Below are 20,599 nucleotides of genomic sequence, written 5' to 3'. Positions count from 1 at the left end.
AACTGCACCCAATATTACACTAATGGAAAATGGTGACAACAACAACAACAATTCCAGTACTACCAATAATAAAACTCGTATTATTGTTGTATAGTAGTAATAATAACGATAATAACAATACATTAGTTGTTAATAATAGATATCACGAAAAAAATAAAATAAAAACAACAAATATAGATAAAAAAATGTATAAATAAAGACCAAAAAACATTTCTTGAATTTTACCACCTCAAACCACACACACACACACACACACACACACACACACACACACACACACACACACACACACACACACACTTGTTTTCCAGTCTTTTATCTTTTTTAATCCAATCAAATCTTCTTCCTCTCCTCCTTTCTGCTGCTCCCACCAGGGGTCTTCACAGCCAATCATCTGCCTCCATCCCACCCACAACCAATGACCTGCCTCCATCTAACCCTCCTCTCGTCCATCCATGAAGCTCCTCTCCGGTCTTCCTCCAGACCTCCTGCCAACTGGCTCCAACCTCAGCCTCCTTCTACCCAGATCTTCTCCATCCCTCCTCTGTCCGTGTCCAAACCATCTCCCTCTCCAGATCATCTTCCACACACCGTCCCTCTGATGGACGCCTCCATGATCTTCTCCATCCTCCTCAATCCCAAACAGGAAGCGTCTCATCTTCATCTCTGCCTACCGGCTTCTCCTCAGTGCCTCCAAACCACGACATGGTCGCCTCAACTCCACCTCCATCTCCTCCACCTTTCCATCCATTCTGGCCGATGCTTCTTTTCTCCAGTTGTTCCAACGTCTTCTCACTCATTTCTCCTCCTCTTCTCCAGTCTCTCCGTTGCTCTGTGGATCCTCTGTGACTCCTCCACCTTCTTCTTCTCCACTCCCCGCAGCCTCACCGCTCGTCTGGTGTTCCTCTCATCCACACATGGTTTCATACCTCCACGTCTCCAGATGTTCCTCCACCTGCTCTCCCTGTAGATCACGGTTTCATCTGCAGACACGCTGAATGTCAAACATAAAGCAGGAAATAAATGGTTTCTTCTTCCTCCTCCTGGAAGTTTTTCTTTACGAATCGAAGAAGTTGGATGAAGGTTCACCATGAGAAGAGCCCCCTCGTTCCTCCTGTCTCTGACTCAAGATAATGGCCGCGGTTCTTCAGCGAGCCCACGCGTCAAACCTCAGGACGTGACCTCCAGCGTGCGGTCCTGCACAGGAAGTCCTCTCCGCCGGCGTGCGGTTTGTTGCAAAGACGTTGCATTATGCAAATGGGATTGTTCCACCGCAGCGTAAATGAGTCACAGCAGCCCAAAGCCTGTTAGGAGAACCCACATGGGGGCGAGAAGATGGGGTTGGACCTTTGAGCAGCTCCAGACGCATCTCAGCAAATCGCTTCACACCGGGAGAACTCAGCCTCACCGTTTACAAACCTGCTCTTCTTTCGTCCGACCCCCCCCACACACACACAAACACACACACACACACACACACACACACACACACACACACACACACACACACACACACACACACACACACACACACACACCACCACCTGCACCTGCACAGCTACCCATCATGATCCTCCTCCCCGCAGCCAGAAGGTCCCTGCTTGGATCCCCACAGGCGTGGAGTCTCCATGTTCTCCCCGTGTCTGCACGGGGTTCCTCAGGGTTCTCCGGGTTCCTCCTAACATATGCACGAGGTCCATGGACCCCCTACGTTGTCCTGACGTGTGGAGGAGAAGGTGAAGGTTGGACGTCTCCGTCACCAGCAGGAGAAGAGGCGAGGTTCGGCCAAGGAATGATGAACAAACTCGAAAATGGAACAATCAAGTTTTTGCAAATTCCTGATTGTAAAGTCGCCTGAAGGTCACAAACCTCCATTCTGTGTATTCACGTCATGTGTTCTCGTCATGTTTTGCTACTTCTGTGCTGAAGTTCTCGTCGTGAGGCCGAGGAATAACCGGAGGAGAGCGGCGTCTTCACTATATCTGTCATTTATTTACATAAACATGATGGAAGTCCTCTTGGAAAACATCACCAGGGTCCGTTCCATTCCGATCTACCGCTTTGGCAAGAAAGAAAAGTCTAGAAAAAGTAGGATCTACCTGTGAGGGGATAAAATAGTGATGCTGGACTTTAGTTTGTCCGCTGTTGCTGTTTGTGGTCGTTGGCGCCGTGCGGGTGGAGAACACCAACAACAAAAGCCCCGCCAGAAACACCAAAACCCGACCGTTGGACGTCCATCCTCATGTCAGTGTTTAATGTGTGTGTGTGTGTGTGTGTGTGTGTGTGTGTGTGTGTGTGTGTGAAGTGGAAGGATCTTCTGCAGAGCGTCCTCGACACCTGCAGCTCAAGGTCACGAATAGAAAGAACCATCATGGCTGCTTTTCCCCCTTTTTTCCCGGAGCTCGCCGAGGGACGAGAACTCATCCAAGAACATGCAGGACATGAAGACCTCCAACAACGCTAACCTCGTACAAATTTACAGCGCACACACACACACACACACACACACACACACACACACACAAGGACCCTGCTCTTCATGAGCGGGTGAAGTTCCTGCACGTCCGGCCCGAGGCCTCGCTGGAACAGGAAGATCAGGCTCGAGAAGAAAAAAGTCTCTGACGCAGACGGGCGTGTTCCTGGAGGAGACGTTAGCGTAGATCCGCAGATGTTCTGCGCGTGGCAGATCCCACTGGAAGCCCATTAGAGAAAGAGCGCGGCCAGCCAAGCATACATGTTGGGGTAATGGGTCACATGGTTTGCATATTCCTCCCCGTAGCGTCCAAATCGCTAAGCGCGTCATTAAAAAACAAACAAACAAACCAAAAAAAAGAAGAAAAAAAACTACATGCTGAGGATTGTTAGCGTCATTAGGAGGAGAAACCTGGAGGTCGCCGTTTGGAGAAGACAAACCCCCCGAGGCTCCTCCGGAGAACCCCGCTCTCGTTATGGAAACGGCGTCGTCGTGAAACGTCTTACGCAAACAATCCAGACGAGCTGGCCGGGGCTTTTTTTATCGGGTATCGATCGGGAGACGCGCTACGTGAAACACCTGGCTGCTCTGAGGAGCTCCATCCCAGGCGTGCAGGAACCTCCGCCGGGATGCAGAGATAGAGATTTCTCATGAAGCCGTTTCAGGTAAACTCTTCCGGAGCTCAACGTCGAGCGGGTTTTCCCTGGAGGTAGCCTCCACCCTCGGGGCCTTCAGGAAAAATTTCCAAGTCTAAATACGGGGATCTGGAGATCAGATCATTGTCTCATCATCTCAGCACACGCAACACACTCTACATTCAGACGCTAGCTGTGGGATAAATACAGTTGGGTTCTGGTGGCGCCCCGGGGGTTCAGGTCGCCCCGGCCTCGCTGAGGTGGAGATGGAGGAGGTGCCGGGACCTCTGGAGATGTGGGTGATGGTCTCCGGCGTGTTGTTGGGGGCGGAGGACGTGGAACGGCCGGATTAAATAATTGATAAACCGTACGGGGGGCGGGGGGGCATCGGCCTGGACCTCGGCTCAGCCCATCCTCTTCTGCCGGTCCAGGAACTTCTGCCTTCTGTCGGGCGGGATTTCTTCTAAAGCGATGCCGTGATTGCTGCCCCTGCAACAAGAAACACAGCCTTGGGTCGGTGGCGGGTGAACACGGGACGGGACCGAGGTTCTGCTTCTGAGAGGACACTCATCTCCTCATCTCCACAGATCCGAAGGACCTTCACTCTGAATAAAGGTCTGTTTCCCACCCGACCCGAAGCATCGTCGCTGTTTTACGCCAAACTGGAAAACCACTTGCAACTGTGTGTGTGTGTGTGTGTGTGTGTGTGTGTGTGTGAAGACGACCTGTAGCTGGACAAACTCAAGCAGTTCATCGCGCCTCAGACCAGGTGACGATGGAAAGTTCAAGACGTCCCCACCCGTTGGTTGGGTATAAATAATGTTTTGGTCACCGTGGAGACGCCGCCGCTCATTTTATGAAATAAAATGCCTGAATAATAAAGAGCTCGTTCACGTCACTTGAAGACCTTGAGGTTTGTAACCGGGTGAAACGGCAAGATGGAGGAGGGTTTAGGGTGCGAGCTGTGGTGGCCTGCTGTCCCTTCAGGAAAAGTTTAAGATCTCGTCGTTGTTCGTTGTGACAAATTATTTATCATGTTTTGTACTTTTGCGGGTCTCAGAGTAACGCTAGTTGAATGCTACGTGTGAAGGTACGGCAGCGTTGACATTAAAGTCGACTTTGAGATCTGCTGAAGGTTCATCAACATCCTCACATGCTCAGCCTGATCGGAGCAGATGATCCATACATTTGCTTTCCCACCAGTGGCTGTTTCTTCTTTTCTACATGTTTTCTACATGGGCGGGTGCTGGCGTGGACGCCCAGACGCCTCCCGGCCTCTCACACCCACCAGTGAAGCATCGCCCTCTCTGAACTTCAGCCCTCCGCTAAGGTCACTCTGTATGCCGACGATACGCTGATGTTCAATCGCGGCATCGGCGTTTGAGCGGACACCGCCTCAGCAGGGAAAAAATACGGCAGGGAATAGAAAGACAACGTGGAGCAAGGAAATGAAAGATGTTTGGGCAAAATGGAAAAACTTTGCAAGCGTCGAACGGACGTGAGACTCATGTGCTCATTCATTTGTTTGAAAATGAATATTCCTTTGTGCTTTAAGATGCTACAATTGTAAGTTTGCTTTGTACAGCCCTTTCATCTACATGTACAGGACAATACACTTGTACTCTTATTCCCATTTTCCAAGAGCATCTCCTAACATGGTTCTCCTTAACAATCCAGCTGTTCTGTCTCCTTCAAGGCCTTCTATCTGACATCATGAGCGAACGAGGAGGTGAACCCTCCAACCTTTCCTTTTCGCTGGAATGTGTTCTACATGACTCCTGGTGCAGGTAGCCTAGCAACTCCGCTAGCCGCTGTTCACCGTGCTAAGCTCACGGCTGAAGGGTGATTTCTTCATTTCACCGCACACTCACAGAAGAAGGACGTGCAATCGTTCTCCTGTCGAACTTCCCCAAAGCTCAGCGCTCGTTCGAGGGGTTGGAGAAGCGTTCACTCACCCTTGGAGGTCTGGCGGAATAGGCAGGGGTTTCTTGAAGTCCTCCCTCCCGACCAACCAATACGTGTTCTCAATGCCTTTGCCCTGAAAGAGCAAGTATGATCAGCACTATGTGAACATCACGGCAGGGCGGCATTTGAACGCGTGATACGACTCTCTGGATGAAGAGCAAAGTCCGGTCGAAATATTTATGTTTTTTTTGACATGAATCTGCCGTTGTAGTTTGAGTCTCTGGGAATAGTTGTGACGTCAAGGGGCGAAATGAACCAACGAACAACCGATGAAAAGGAGGTCAATGGAGGTCGGGAGACAAAAGACGCACCGTCGCGCCCGCAGGACATCGACTAAAAATCAAGAAACCGAAAGGAGACGGATCCCGGATCCCCGACTCACCTTCAACTCCGTCAGGCCCCTGACTTGTATTTTGTATCCGAGCTTCAGGCTGTTCAGGACATCCACCGTGCTCTGGTTGACGTGGATCCTGTAAGCTGCGACAGCGACACGGTGGCCATGTTTACTCATCGTTAACGCCTCGTATTTCCCAACGCGGGTCGGTGGTTACAGTGCGGTCCGTTCTCGTGCGCGTGTTCACAAATACATCGCAAGAGTAGATACAGCTTCGGATATCATGGTTGGGCGGCTCATCGGCGTCAGCGCGATGACTTACTCAGGAGAACTCATACTTTCTGAAGCTGAGAAAGCGTTGGCTGTGGATAATCAAGTGTGAGCGAGCCGTCCTGCGGCGCTGACAACTCCACATGCAAAGAGCAAATCTTAAGAATTCATCCCTTCACATGAACACCAAGGTTTAGCCAGAGGCTTGATATGGTTTAGATGGCCGCAGTCCACCCGCCTCAGGTAAATACCAACATGCAGTTGAAACATGGAGAGGCAGTGGACTGTGAACGTGGAGACGCCAAAGTGCAAGGCCTGGTTGGGCCAGCAGGGGGCAGTGGAGTCCACGTGTGCACACACACATATTGGGAATAAACAGGAAGTTTAAGGTGCACCTTCTTCAGCTTCTACTCAGATCCCTTTGGTCCTCATTTTGCCGAATTAAGGCTTGTGTTTGATTCCCGCAGCACGCACGCACACACACACACACACACACACACACACACACACACACACATTGACCACATTTACATCCAAACTTCAAATTGGCCTGTAATTCTGTTGATAGCCTTAAAGGCTTAGCGAGGGCTCCGCCCCCAAAGCCCTGTTTAGCCTGCGGAGGCGTGGCTGAAGGCCCCCCCAACTGTCCACTCCACCTCTCTCACAATGGACGGAAAAAAAAAAAAACATCTCAAAGGTGAGAAAAGCAGCATTTGTGAACTTTAACCGGCGACAAAAGTCACTCACGCAACCCCGTAGACTCCATCCTGGACGCCGTGTTGACGGTGTCTCCAAACAGGCAGTACCTGGGCATGGTGAGACCCACCACTCCCGCCACGACCGGGCCTGCAAACACACACCGACATCCTTTCACCTCCTGTGAATCCAACGTTGGTCGTTTCTTCTCAAAGTAACGGCGAGGGCAAAGCGTGGAGCGGCGCTGCGGAGCGACGCTGCGTGTTAATTGGATGACAGCACCCTAAGTGGATAGTGTGTCACTGCTCCTGCAAGGAGTTCCAGACCAGGATCAAGAGGGTAAAAATACCCTCTGGCCTTAGCAGCTTGGGCTGCTGTGAAAAGCCGTGGCAGAACCTCCTGCAACATCAGCAGATCTTTCTGAGAGAACATAGAAACACAACTCCAATATCTGCAGGTTTCACTGCGGCGATGGACGGACACAGGCGAAGTTAGACGGGATCTTCACCGATTGAGATGTTTGCAGATGATATTGCAATGGAGGAGGAGGAGGAGGAGGAGGTATGTCCTGGAGAGGAGAGGAAGAAGGTGGAGGACTTTAAGGACTGAGGGTCATCTGTCCTGCAAACATCTGTCCGGTGGAGAAGATGCTCAGGGGTGACGGAGGAGCATCAGACAGTATGGAGGGAAAGGTGGAGAAGGTGGAGGTGAAGCAGCCGCGGGGTCTGCTAGAAGACAGGAGGCTGAGCTGGAGGCAGCAGAGATCTTCTTTGGGAGAGAGGAGGATGGAGAGGGTCAGGAAGGAGTCCATCAGGAGGACAGCACATGGGAGATGTTCTGGAGATCAAGTCACAATGAGATGGTTTGGACACGGATAGAGGAGGGATGGAGAAGATCTGAGTAGAAAGATGCTGTGGTTGGAGCTGCCGGGCAGGAGGTCTGGAGGAAGACCAGAGAGGAGCTTCACAGATGGAGGAGAAGAGGGTTAGACGGAGGCAGGTCATTGGTTGTGGGTTAGATGAGAGGGGATGGAGAAGATCTGGGTAGAAGGATGAGGTTGGAGCTGGAGCAGGAGGTCTGGAGGACATGTTGCTCACCGGAGTGCAAGCCGATACGGATCCTGACTTTTAGCTCCGGCATGTGCCTCATCTTGAAGGTCCCGATGCAGTGGAGGATGTCCAGGGACATGTTGGCCATCTCGGCCGCGTGACGGTTCCCGTTCCTGGTGGGAACTCCAGAGGCCACCATGTAGGCGTCACCGATGGTCTCCACCTGAACTCCAGAGAGAAAGGCAGAAGAGTCAGAACACGGCCGCCGCCGTCGGAACGCCACCGTTGCTTGAAAACACCCGATCGCTGTCGGACAAAAGGTTCTTCTCCGTCCATTCATCTGAAAAGACCTCCCCGCTGTATCTCTGCATCTTCTCAGTCATTTCATCGTCTGGAAGACCAAGGGCTAATCTGATATCATCTAATGGTCTGGATCGTCTGTACAAGAGCTGTGGGAAGGTGGGGAGGAGACCAGGTGGAGGTGGGAGAGCATCAGGAGCAGCTCTGAGCACCTTCTAGTGTTGCTGCAGTGATGGACGGGCTGGAGGACGAGGTTAGACGGGAGTCATACGGGACCTTGATGATGTTTGCAGATGACAGTGTGATCTACAGGGAGAGCAGGAAGCAGGTGGAGGAACATCTCTATGCAGGTTGGTCGCAGCAAAACACAATGCATGTGTGTGAGTGAGAAGAACCCAGGAGGAACATTGAGGCTACAGGGAGAGGAGGTGAAGATGCTGGAGGAGTTTAAGTAATGAGGGTCAACAGGCTGGAGAGGAGGTGGAGAACACATGCAAGCAGGCTGGAACTGGTGGAGAACACATGTATCTGCCGGAAAGAACGAAGATGGAGGTGACAGCAGCCAATGGGTCTGGTTTAGAGACACTGAGAAGAAGACAGGAGGTAGAGATGAAGATGTGGAGTTTCTCTTTGGGAGTGAGGAGGATGGAGAGGATCAGGAAGGAGTCCATCAGAGCGACAGCACATGGGAGATGGTCTGGAGATAAAGCCACGCTGAGATGGTTTGGACATGGACAGAGGAGGGAGGGAGAAGATCTGAGTAAAAAGTAAAAAGATGCTGTGGTTGGAGCTGCCAGGCAGGAGGTCTGGAGGAAGACCAGAGAGGAGCTTCACAGATGGAGGAGAAGAGGACAGGGAGAGGAGGTTAGATGGAGGGAGGTGATTGGCCAGGGCCCCTGAAGGGAGAAGCCCAAAGAAGAAGAAGAAGAAGAAGAAGAAGAAGAAGAAGAAGAAGAAGACCCTAACCAACCCCATATCGATCCCAGCTGCTGCCAGTATCTAAATGTGACGGACGTCCTGACAGCAACTTCTTCACCAACATCAACCAATGATAAACAGCAGCATTGGTTTGACGTTGGTTAGTGCTGGTTCTGTAGAAGATCTGCTGACTAGTCTGCAGAACCAAAGGACCAGGCATTCATGGAGATGGAGATGGAGTTGGAGATGGGGATGGAGATGGAGGAAGCACTGACCTTGTAGACATCGTGCAGCCCAATGATGGCGTCAAAGAGCGTGTAGAGGTCATTGAGCAGGTCGACCACCTCGATGGGCTCGCTGAGCGCCGAGATGGTGGTGAAGCCCACGATGTCGCTGAAGTACAGCGTGACCTCGCTGAAATGCTCCGGTTTGACGGGCTTGCCGGTCTTCAGCGCCTGGGCCACCGTCCTGTGGAGGACACAGAAACACTTCTTCTCCATCATCCCTTCATTTGGGCTGATTTGCCTCTCCTCAGGATGGAGGCCCTGCTGGATGAAGGTCAGAGACAGCGAACGGATCATCTAACCAGGGACTTCCTGGTTCATCTTTACCCGTAAATTCAAACTGAACTTCTCTCTCAGAAGCCACAACAAAGAATATATTCATTCATCCGTTGCTTCTCCATACCGCTGATCTTGGGTGGAGGTTCTCAAGCCCACCCTGGTCGTCACCCTGGACCGGTCACAGGGCCTCGTGGAGAGACATCCAACCCTTCACCTTCTCATTCACACGTCTGCACAACGCAGCATCTCCACTCAACCTCCCGCATGTGTTGGACAGCGGGAGGAACCCGGAGAACCCTGAGGAACCCCACCCACCACCGGGAGAACGTGGAGACTCCACTCGGGAAGGAACCCTGTGGGAATCCAGCCAGGGACCTTCTGGCAGTGAGGAGGAGATGCTGACCTCTGCGCCGCCCAGAATATAGTTAGATATTGGAATATTTGTGAAGACGATAAAGGCAGGAGCTGGTGGAAGCTCTGCTATAACGCTGGAGGGGAGGAGGACTCCAGAAGAACGCTAGATGAATCATCTAACGCTGCTCTGCGGCCTTTTCTGAAGCCAGACAAAACACTTCCTGCACTCACTTGGGCAACATCTGAGCCACGAGGTGGTCGGTCTTCTGTCTCTCCACCTCCAGCTCCTCCGTTCTCTCTCGGATCAGGTCCTCCAGGTTGGAGGAGTACTGCTCCAGCATGCGCAGCATGGAGTCGATGATGTTGGTCTTCTTCCCTTTGGTGATGCTCTTGAACTGCGGATAGACGGAGCACGGTGGAGGGGTCATCTCCGGCCCGAGGTCCATCACGGCTTCTCGCAGGAGGACGGGCTCTCACCTGCTTGAAGATGTCCTCAAAGGTGGGCCTCTTGTCCGGCTCCTCGCTCCAGGCCTGCTTCATCACCTGAATCACGTCCACCGGGGCTTCTTCCACCGACACCGTGGGCCGACACAGCGGAGGGGGCTCCCTCACCTTACTGATGATCTCTGACATCACACACACACACACACACACACACACACACACACAGGTCAGCATGCAGATCAGACATTTGCCTGGAGTTGCCGGCGGACCTCACCCTTGGGAGGCATGTCCAGCATGCAGAAGGGAGCGGAGCGAGAGACGACCTCCTGCACGACGATGGAGAAGCTGTAGACGTCTCCTGGGAAGGTTCCTCTCCGCCGCAGGCTGGAGCTGCGCAGAAGCTCAGGAGCCGTCCACAGAAGGTCTTGGTGTGCATGTCAAGAAGGAAGAAGAATGTAAATGGAAACCTTGAACGCTGACCTACAACGACGGGGATTCGCGCAAAGAAAATCGATTCCACCAAACTGAAGTGGGAAATATGGAATACATTCATATCATCAAACTTTAATAATGATCACAACTGGAATCAAGAGGAAGTTAAACCTGGATATGTTGCTGCAACTGCTGACATGGACACATAAACTACACTTTCACAGGTAAAAACATGTGACAGGACCTCAAAATAAACCACAAACTACCAAACCAACATCCAAGGACAAGTAGAAAAGTGACTAGAAAGGCAAAAAACATAGAAATAGAGAAATAGGATCAAAATAACTTGATACTAATAATAAACACAACAACAACAACAACAGTAATAACAAAAGAATCAAACAAGAAACATGCAAAGAAAATGTGCAGGAAACTCGTTCAGGAGCTTTTTCAGTAAGAATTAATAAAGTTTGCCATGTTTGACAATTCCATCCATCCATCCATCCATCTCTCCATCCATCCATCCATCCGTCCATCCGTCCATCCCTGGTAGATCTCCTGAGGAACCCTGGACACCCTGAGGAGGAAACTGCTCTCGACCTCTTGTATCTGTGATCGGGTTCTTTGTGTCGCCGCCCACAGCTGCAGACCTCAGGTGAGGTCGGGAACGTAGACCGACTGGTCCTACAAGCTTCGTCACGGCGGAGCTTCTCTCCCCAACGAGACCCGTAGATCATTGACCTTGTCCACCTGGGGCAGGATCTCAGCCCGGAGCCGGAGCAGTCGCTCCACCTCGGCTTCGCCGGCATCGATTGTGGCAAATGTGCTACAAGTCCTAATTAATAAAGAAGCTCACGCTCGGACGGCACTTGTATGCTTCCCGACCCTTCGGGCAAACATACTCGTTCTCCGCAGGAGAATTTGAACTCACCCTCGGGCTTTTCCGCCTCGGTGTCGATGCTTTGGGCGATCATGATTTCATTGAAGCCGTAATCCGTCACCTTTAGCACAAAGCGCCCGTCGACCACACAGTTGCGGGATTTCAGCCTTCCGTGGATGATGCTACGATTGTGCAGGTACTTCATACCCTGAAGGCAGGAAAAGGTGTGGCGGACGATGAAGCACAGCTGAAGGTATCTCTGGAACCAAGAGGGTCACTTTGCCTGTCCTACCCTGATCAGATCCATCAACAATGACGACTTGAACATCCAGTCCAGACGCACGTCCTCGTTGCCGAGCAGGTCCTCCAAGCTACCTCTCGAGCAGTGCTCCGTCACCATGCCGAAGATCCCGGAGTCCAGGAACAGTCCCAGGAGCAGGTTGAGGTTCTCGTGCCTCATGTCCCTCAGCTAAGAACGAGAAGGAGAAGACGCCCGGCTTGACAACGGCAACGCAAGCTCTCGTCACTTCTCAAGAAGAACCGCGGTACATGTCGGCGGCCTGAATTCCTTAGGTTTTGGTTTGAGGCTGCGATCACCAGTCCGTGTTGCAAAATCGAGATGTTTCCAAAGTTCACGAGAAACACTGACCTTCACAAACACAAACGACGTGCTGCCGTTTATGCTCGATCCTCCTCCGGGGCACTTCTTCAACCAGACCCAGTCCCCCTGGATGGGCACGAGAACACAACGTTACTTTGTGAAGGTACTACCAGGGAAAAAGCGGGCGATGTAGAATCCAAAGTGTCACAATCTTCTAAAACCAGACTGTTGGGATGAAGCTCACATTGATCTTTGGGGGATTTAGAGCTTCTTTTCAGGATTTTGTTCAAAGACGCTGAAAACAAGGAGTCTCACCTCAAACACAGCTACGTTGGAGCTGTCGGGCGTGGAGGCCATGTAGCTGCGACCGGACACCGAGTGGTGCGGCGTCTTCATGTCCAGCTGGCTCTTCAGGATGCTCTCGTCGTTCAGCTTCTGCTCTCGGACAACAAGGACGCATGAGTTAAGAGCACGTGACCTGAAGCAAGGAGGGCAGCAAAGACGTCGGGTTCTTGGGCTGGAAGTAGCAGAGCACTGACCCGTTTGCTGATTTGTGTGTTGATGAAGACCAGGTCGTCCAGGGTCAGGACCACCTTTGTGGATCCTCCGTTGGCCCCGCCCCCAAAGCTGAACCCGATCCTGCCACTTCTCCTGGGTAGACGGATAGAAAGCGTTTTTTCAGTGTGAATCTGTTTGAAATTTCATCCTGAAACATCAGACCTCCTCAGAGTCCAGGATGTGTTCCATCATGTTCATGCTGCGCTCCATCCTTATTGCTTTGATGGACTTCTTCACACCCCAACATCTCACACAGCTAAATGCACTCGTGTTGCGTTTCTTAGTTTAACATCACACAAAAGCATATGTGAGAACATCCTAATGTAGATGCTTCATGGAGTCATTCATCTGTTGTCTATGGGTGCTGGAGCCCATCCCAGTCATCAGTGGCTGAGAGGCGCAGTTCATCCTGGTCCATGGTAGGGCCACTTGTGGAGACACACAACCATTCACGCTCTCAATCACAGGTCCAGACAATTCAGGGTCTCCAATGAACCTCCTGACTGTGGGAGGAACCTGGAGAACCCGGAGAGAACGTGGAGACTCCAGACAGAACCTATGGGAGTCCAACCAGGGACCTTCTTGCTGTAAGGCAGAGGTGGTCACCACTGCTCCGCCCAGGATCATTCAAGTCAGCTTGTACGGCTTGAGGAATGATTACAGTACCACGTCATATTTTTTAATATCATATTACCACTGAATGTATAGATACTTGAAAATAACAAATCATGGAAGTGAGAAGGTGCGAGCATATTCGAAGTTCTCGGCTCGATGTAAATGCACCAGTTGAGAGTGACCACTTTCCTAAGTGAGACAATAATCAGACTTTACTCATGTATTCCTCGTAGTCTGAGAACAGCAAGAGGGGTCTCAGACGATAGGGTTTCTTGCTCTTACTTCATTCGAAGAAAGACGTTGATCCCTCCGATGGCCAGGACACAGAACAGCAGGAGCAGGAAGAAGACTGTGGCCGAGTCCAGCCCTGTGGGACGGGAGGAGGTCAAAGGTCAACGTACGTCACCCCCCCCTCGGCTTGTGTTCTTTGACGGACGGCGGCATCGCTCACCTCCGCTGCAGGCAAAGTAGGGGCTGAACCAACAGCTGGAGTCTTTGTAGGGCGTGCTGCCGGCAAAATGGACGGAGCGTCCGAGATATTTCAAGCCTCCCGTCCTGCCGTCGGTGTGCATGGCCTCCAGCGCGTGGGTGGAGTAGAGGGTGTTGCCGATGCCGCTGTAGTCCAGCACTACGTATCGGGCCTGCATGCCTTCGCCGTTCCTGCCCGCCCCGAGGTGCTGGTTGAAGCCCTCGAAGTCGAAGCCCCCCTCGCTGCCGCCCAGTATCTCCCCGGTGACCCAGCGCCCCCCGTTGGCCCGGGCCTGCTCCGCTGCCATGGCGGTGTAGTACATCATGTTGTAGATGGTGCCGAAGAACGGGGAAATCTGATGGGGAAGGAGAAGGTAGAATTTGTGGACTTGGCCGGTCATTGCTGTGTTAAAGGAAAAAAATCAAATCTTCTTCTTCTCCTCCAGGCTGGTCCCTTTGAGGGTCCCAGCCGATCACTTGCCTCCATCTACCCATCTTCTCTCACACCAACTAACTTCCTATCCTATTTCCCAACAGAAACCTCCTCTCTGGTCTTCCTCCAGACCTCCTGCTTGGCAGCTCCAACCCCCGCATCCTTCTACCCAGATCTTCACCGTTCCCCCTCTGTCCGTGTCCAAACCATCTCAGTCTGACTTAACCTCCAGAACATCTACCATGTGTTGCCCCTCTGATGGGACAGCACCTCCTTCTTTCCTGATCCAGATAGAAATGATGAAAAAAATGCCAGCTGTGGCGGTGATACCAAAATATCTATAAATCTAAACAAACAAATAAGTGATTAGTTGACCGGCGTAACAGGCCTGTGAGTCTAACCTGCTCCGCCGGGGTGCTGCTACGGATTTCGTAGCCGTCCTGCGCATCTCTGAAGGCCTCGATAAAGTTGCGCTCTCCAGAGTCCATGGTGATCGTGAGAACTCCGTCGTAGGCTTTCCGCAGCTTGGTGTCGTTGCCCAGCACGTAGTGGAAGGCGTTGGTGTAGGGGAGCGCGTAGAGCAGCGTGTCGTACGGGATGAACACGTAGCCTCGGTCGATCATGCGCATGGCCAGGGCGGTGGTCAGGAGGTTGTACTGGGCGTGTCCACCGATGAGGACGGACGGCATGCACATGATGACGACTGCCAAAGAGGAACATCGATTTGCGGGCGACTGAGAATTCAGGTTACCGTTCCCCAGCATCCATTAAAAAGATCAACATCGAGTCCAGCTCACCTCGGACTCTGTCCGCCTCCCGCACCTTCGTCAAGGCTCTCGTCGGCCCGTCCTTGCTGGCCTCCATCGTGACCACGGGGCCGACGGGCAGACCCAGAGCCCTCAGAGACGACGCCAGCTCGTAGCCAGTGGCCTCCCACAGGTCGGTCTCCTCGGAGATGATGGCCACGTGGGCCCAGCGGAAGTACCGCAGCACGCTGAAGAGGACGCGGGAGGACAGGGGCAGCGGGCGCAAGAAAGTGGAATACATCCCCCCTTCTTTCATGTTTGGTTTCAGACAACCCCAGGAAAGAAGCCCCAAGTCCCACTCCTTGGCGTACAGGGCCGCGGAGGAGCAGTAGCCCGGGTTGGCCGGACCCAGGAAAACGGCGCCGTAGCCTTCCAGCTCCGCGAAGCGAGCCAGGGCGCGGGACGACTTGCAGTCTTCGTTGATCAGAGTGTAGTCATACCAGTAGCCCTTGTTGAGATAGGGGTCCTTGTTGATTCGCGCCACAGCAAGGCGAGCCGCCTGGTCCGGGAGGGCCCTGGAGTATAAGAGGTCACACGTCCAGGGTCCAACCAGAGCCATCTTGAACGTGGTCGCCCAGGCTTGACAGGGCAGCAGCGAGACCGTGAGGAAGGCGATGAGGAACCAGCTCTCACAACAGCTCCTCGAACATCGCACGGGAGACGATGGCAACCGTGGTTTTGACGCCGGCGACGAGGACGTGGATTTAAAGAGACTACGAGCACTGGGAGGGTTTTCAGCCACGTGTCTTTTCCTCCTCAGCCTGAAGATGTCCTGTTGCCACCGCGGGTGGTAGGACAGGTTGTGCAGAAAGCGAGGGTCTCTGTGACTCGCCATCTCCTCACAGGTCTACTCTGATTACACCAAAGAGGAGTGGTTATGGCGATTGGCGTGGGAGTGTGCGAATGAGTGCGTCTGCAGGCGGGAGGGATTCCCTCGGCACTCGGCTGGCCTCTAGTCCAGATCTGGACGGGTGGTGACACGGGTCCAAGCCATCACTGCCTCCAGGAGACAAGAAGAACGGGAGAAAACAACAGTTACACTGAGGAACATGCTGCTGCTGCTGCTGCTGGAACAGAAAGGTGAACGCAAGGGCATCTGGACCCTCTTACAAGGATCAGACACCCGGCACAGCAACTCTGACCTGCACTGCTATGAGACATTTCCATGGAAATCTCCTCCTTGGCTCCTGGTTTTTCTTTAGTTGCCGCCCTGATCTGATGGCCAAGTAATTTAATTATTGAGGCCATGTTTTGCTCACGTTTAAAATGTACCCAATTGTAAATGAACCCGTGAGTTTTACGGTATGCCTCCACCAGGTTCTGTGTTTTACAGCATCTGAGATGATCAGCGATGGGATGTCTCTGTGAGCTGTTGACTCCCGCTTCACTCCTGGAGCTCAGACTCACTGTTGTTCCTGCTGAGGGGATTAGCCAAGCTGCGGCCAGTTTACATTTTCTTGCAGCATAACATGAAGCGCGACTGTAAATCTGACCTTGATTTCTTTATTTGGTCCTGCAATCTCCTGAGATCCTCTCAGCTCTTCTACTCAGGAGGACTCCACAACGGTGAGTCCAGTGTACACTTGGGGTTCTCTGCTAAAAACAGCTTAAACCTCCCCCTTTGCTCAAACACTTTCCAGAAGCTGAGCAGATACGGAGGCCAACCGTGTCCCGACGAGGAGGCCCAAGGTGAAGAAATGCAGATCTCCATAGACTGAGGTTTTCTTCAACTTGTATATCACTGAGTCATATTGACCATCCACTTCTGCTTCAGCCTTCAGTTTGAATGTTGGCCAGAATCCCTGATGGGACATCACAGCTAATGAGTCCTAACGTGCTGAGATGGTTAGTGTACTTCTTTAGCAGCACTGCGTAGGGAGGGTGGACTAAGTCATACCGACTCCTGTTCTGCACCGCACATTTAAACGTGGCCGGCAGCTTTACGACCGACGGTTGGGCCGAGGGCCTGGAGATCTCCAACCTGGAGATGCCCATCAGTTGCCCTTCTCTCCCTCAGGCCTCCTGACGCTTCGGAGAGATGTCAAAAAGCAGCTGTAACACGACATGATTCGTTCTGAGCGGCTCGTCTCCAGCTGGAGTGCAGTGATTGAGCGCTGAGCGTCGCGTCTCCCGGAGCTGCTAATTCTGACGTTGGCTTATCAGGTGCTAATAGGTTCAAAGGAACCTGACTGGAATGTTCTGCCCTTCTTCTTAGGGGCATCAGGAGTCAAGAATAACTTCAAATGATGTCCTGAAAACCTTACGATACCTTAGTACACCTGTTGATATTAGAAGCGGTTTATAATCGAACAGGACTAGTTAAGCAAAGCTTGTGTCCCCCTGAAACGCACAGGTCACCGTTAACATCTGATTTCAACATCTTTATGAGACTTCTCTGACCTGGAGCAGTTCCTCTACATGTCAGTGTCGCCCGTCCTCGACCAGCACCGTCCAAGCTCCGGGTGGACCAAGTACTCGGAGGGGGATCCTCGGTCGGCCACTGCGAAAAAACACCATACGTAATCCAGACCTCGAGTAAAGCGAGCAGACTATCTCGTGTTGAATCCCAGATCCTTGAGAACGGCAAAGGAGCTTTGAAATTTCCACATCTTCGGGCTTGTTCGGGGGTTGCCGCCCCCGTCTCGGAGCGAGACCGAACCCAGACCGCGGGCCCGGGGCCAGGAGGAGGTGCCGCCAGAGGTTAGAAGTCAAATTTAAAAAGAAAAGCTCAGCAGACCGCCGGGTTAAAGTGGCATGTCAGAGTAGAGCGAGGAGATGGACGCACTGCTGAGCTTTGACTCCTCGGTCCTCTACAGCTCTTAATCCACCCAAGTGTGGGAAGAGTGAGTGTGGGGGAGGGCCGAGGAGACGGAGGGAAGGTGAAAGTGGAGGTGTGGTCAGGCTGCAGGAACTGCAATGGGAAGAGCATGGCCAACAAACCTGGAGGAACAAGAAACACCACGCCGGGTGCATCCTGCCGGAGAGCAGGGGGCTCGGGAGGAGACCTCAATATGGGGCTCGAGGGAGGTGGATCAGAAGGATGGAGAAGATTCATTTGTGTTATTGGAGACGTTAGCCTTGATTTTTATGCCTTTGAGAACATATGAATGACAGAGGCTCCAAGAGGTTGACCGCCAAGAGGCCTGCTGGCGGTGGGGGGGGCCAGCAGCTGCACTCAGTGACCATAGTGGGCTGGAGAAGTGGTCCGCACCTCCACACCCCAGTCAGAAGGTCCCTTCCTGTGTGGGGTCTCCATGTTCTCCCGGTGTCTTCATGGGGTTCCTCAGGGTTCTCCGGGTTCCTCCCAGTCCAAACACATGCAGGAGGCTCACTGGAGACCCTGCAGTGTTCAGACATGTGGATGACAGGGTGAATTGTTGGAGGTCAGTATATAACTTGGAATGGTTGAATGTTTCCATATGAGGTTGGTGTTAAAAGGACCAGAGGCTCCAAAGGCTCCAGGGGTCCAGGGGCTCCAGGGGTCCAGGGGTCCCTGGAGCTCCAGGGGCTCCAAGGGCTCCAGAGCCCTGAACCACCCCTGCCATTGCCCTGCATTCCCAATCATTGCCATCCATCCTTCTACAGCCGACTGAGGTTTAGCCCACACGCAAAGGTAAGGAGTCACTTTGAAACCCATCAAGGCAAATAATGGATGTCAGTCAGCCAATTACACAGAATCTGCCCCCGATGGCCTCGGACAGGCCTGGTGGAGCGCAACAGACCAGGAGATCCTGGTGGAGCACAACAGACCAGAAGATCCTGGTGGAGCGCAACAGACCAGAAGATCCTGGTGGAGCGAAACAGACCAGAAGATCCTGGTGGAGCGCAACAGACCGGGAGATCCTGGTGGAGAGCAACAGACCCGGAGATCCTGGTGGAGCACAACAGACCAGGAGATCCTGGTGGAGCGAAACAGACCAGAAGATCCTGGTGGAGCGCAACAGACCAGGAGATCCTGGTAGAGCGCAACAGACCAGGAGATCCTGGTGGAGCGAAACAGACCAGAAGATCCTGGTGGAGCGCAACAGACCAGGAGATCCTGGTGGAGCGCAACAGACCCGGAGATCCTGGTGGAGCACAACAGACCAGGAGATCCTGGTGGAGCGAAACAGACCAGAAGATCCTGGTGGAGCGCAACAGACCAGGAGATCCTGGTAGAGCGCAACAGACCAGGAGATCCTGGTGGAGCACAACAGACCAGGAGATCCTGGTGGAGCGCAACAGACCCGGAGATCCTGGTGGAGCGCAACAGACCAGGAGATCCTGGTGGAGCGCAACAGACCAGGAGATCCTGGTGGAGCGCAACAGACCAGAAGATCCTGGTGGAGTGAAACAGACCAGAAGATCCTGGTGGAGCACAACAGACCAGGAGATCCTGGTTTCAGACCAGGAGCTGGTTTCATCACTCAGCTTCAATGCCTGTCATTCAACAGTGGGTCTATCATGCACAGAAAGAAGCTCAAGGAAATAAAGAGCAATAGACTTGAAGGTACCAGGAGTCTCCTCTGAACCAGCAAGAACTTGTGGGGATTCACAGGTGGAACTGAGGCTCTCAGGGAATTCTTAAAGGGAGTCGGTTTGAGAGGCTGCAAGACAATATGAAAGTTGACAGGACACACACACACACACACACACACACACACACTGTTGTCCAGGAGCCATCAACTGTGAAGGTTGAGCGTAGGAGAAGTCTCCTCCCCTTCTTCCCCCAGCCTGCTGCACCAGGGGATTGAACTGCTGACCTTGTAGATCCGCCAGCCTCTCTCACGCACAGCACTTCCTTCTGTACATCTGGCAGGTCACATGTTGTCGATGCTTTGGCTGGAGATGCAAAACATAGGACGCGTGTGCAGAGCATGAACCTCACGGAGTTTGGGTTTGGCGTACGGTTTGGTGGATGAGTGACCGTCCACAGTGTGTCGCACATCAAATTATGAAACATGTGGCTGAGGCTCCGTGCACAACATTCACAGATATCATACTCACAGCAGGCCTCCAGCCTCCAGCCTCCAGCCTCCAGCCTCCAGCCTGGCAGAAGGTCTTGCCAGCCTCTAGATCCTCGGAGATTGAGGTGAGGATTATGGAGATTCCCACAGCGGTTATCTTTAGGTATAAATCGTCAAGGCTGAGGTCAGGGAGTGGAACCCTGAGGAGGATCCCTTCCAGAGGGCCTCATGATCAGATCATCTACGGCATGAGATTCGGCAGGTTTCCTCCAAAGTCTTCTTTCCCCTTTACGTCCACGCCGTGCTTTATATAGATGGTTTTCCAGACAGATGATCTTAGGATGCTGCCGTTGCAAGTAGACCAGCCAATTAGAGCAGGTGGAAAAAGGCTCAACACAAAAAGACACATCAATAACTTCTACAAATCCCCAACCCCGTGTGTCTTGGAGGTCCACTCCATCAGACACTCCCTTACAAGCTCAAGGTCACCTGGAGCACCGTCCCACACAAGCGATTTCATAGAAAGCGGGGTGCAGAACCATCTACTGCGGAAGAAGCCCGCTCAAGAGAGAGCAGAGCTCACCAAACCCAAGCTGGTGGACAAAGATGTCTCTACGCCAGAGTCGCCAAGGATGATCAGTCACTGGCCAAGGCGGGCGGTGAAGGTAGGAGAAGGCGACAGTCACATAGCACCTTCTCCCTGGAAGCCAGAAATGTTTTTCCGCTTTTCCGGTCGCCCACAGCAGCGACAGACCTCCACAAGGCCGAGCAGAGGCGACACCACGCCCGTGGATGGACGGAGTGAGGCATCGCACCCGAGGAGAGCCTTGGGCACCACTTCCCTCGGAAGACCTGGAGA

The 20,599-nt window shown here is 52.7% G+C and overlaps 1 protein-coding gene across 3 annotated transcripts; it reads right to left on the bottom strand.

Annotated features, from left to right (window-relative positions):
- Window positions 1–1,988: 1,988 nt before the first annotated feature.
- On the bottom strand, window positions 1,989–19,569 carry gucy2d (guanylate cyclase 2D, retinal). 3 transcript variants are annotated; one of them, XM_086177237.1, is made up of 20 exons: window positions 19,537–19,569; window positions 17,195–17,294; window positions 14,786–15,794; window positions 14,390–14,691; window positions 13,539–13,911; window positions 13,370–13,454; window positions 12,454–12,565; window positions 12,230–12,349; window positions 11,963–12,040; window positions 11,606–11,782; window positions 11,365–11,521; window positions 10,276–10,425; window positions 10,035–10,183; window positions 9,789–9,952; window positions 8,916–9,108; window positions 7,471–7,645; window positions 6,425–6,523; window positions 5,456–5,550; window positions 5,064–5,146; window positions 1,989–3,597 (listed from the first exon to the last, which is right to left on the bottom strand). In XM_086177237.1, exons 3-20 carry the CDS (start codon window positions 15,627–15,629, stop codon window positions 3,513–3,515), a joined length of 3,441 nt encoding a protein of 1,146 aa, XP_086033363.1. In that variant the 5' UTR covers window positions 15,630–15,794; window positions 17,195–17,294; window positions 19,537–19,569; the 3' UTR covers window positions 1,989–3,512. The 3 variants fall into 3 exon arrangements, with proteins under 3 accessions (XP_086033363.1, XP_086033362.1, XP_086033364.1); XM_086177236.1 differs by lacking the exon at window positions 19,537–19,569 and having other exon boundaries at window positions 14,786–15,790; window positions 17,195–17,550; XM_086177238.1 differs by lacking the exons at window positions 17,195–17,294; window positions 19,537–19,569 and adding an exon at window positions 16,288–16,353 and having other exon boundaries at window positions 14,786–15,790.
- Window positions 19,570–20,599: the final 1,030 nt, after the last annotated feature.

This window comes from Fistularia commersonii, chromosome 29, assembly GCF_037954325.1.
Source record: "Fistularia commersonii isolate RoL2024-O1a breed Wild chromosome 29, RoL_Fcom_v1.0, whole genome shotgun sequence".
Lineage (NCBI taxonomy): Eukaryota > Metazoa > Chordata > Actinopteri > Syngnathiformes > Fistulariidae > Fistularia > Fistularia commersonii.
The sequence above is the reverse complement of the archived record's forward strand: the minus strand, read 5'-3'. Positions and strand labels throughout refer to the sequence as shown.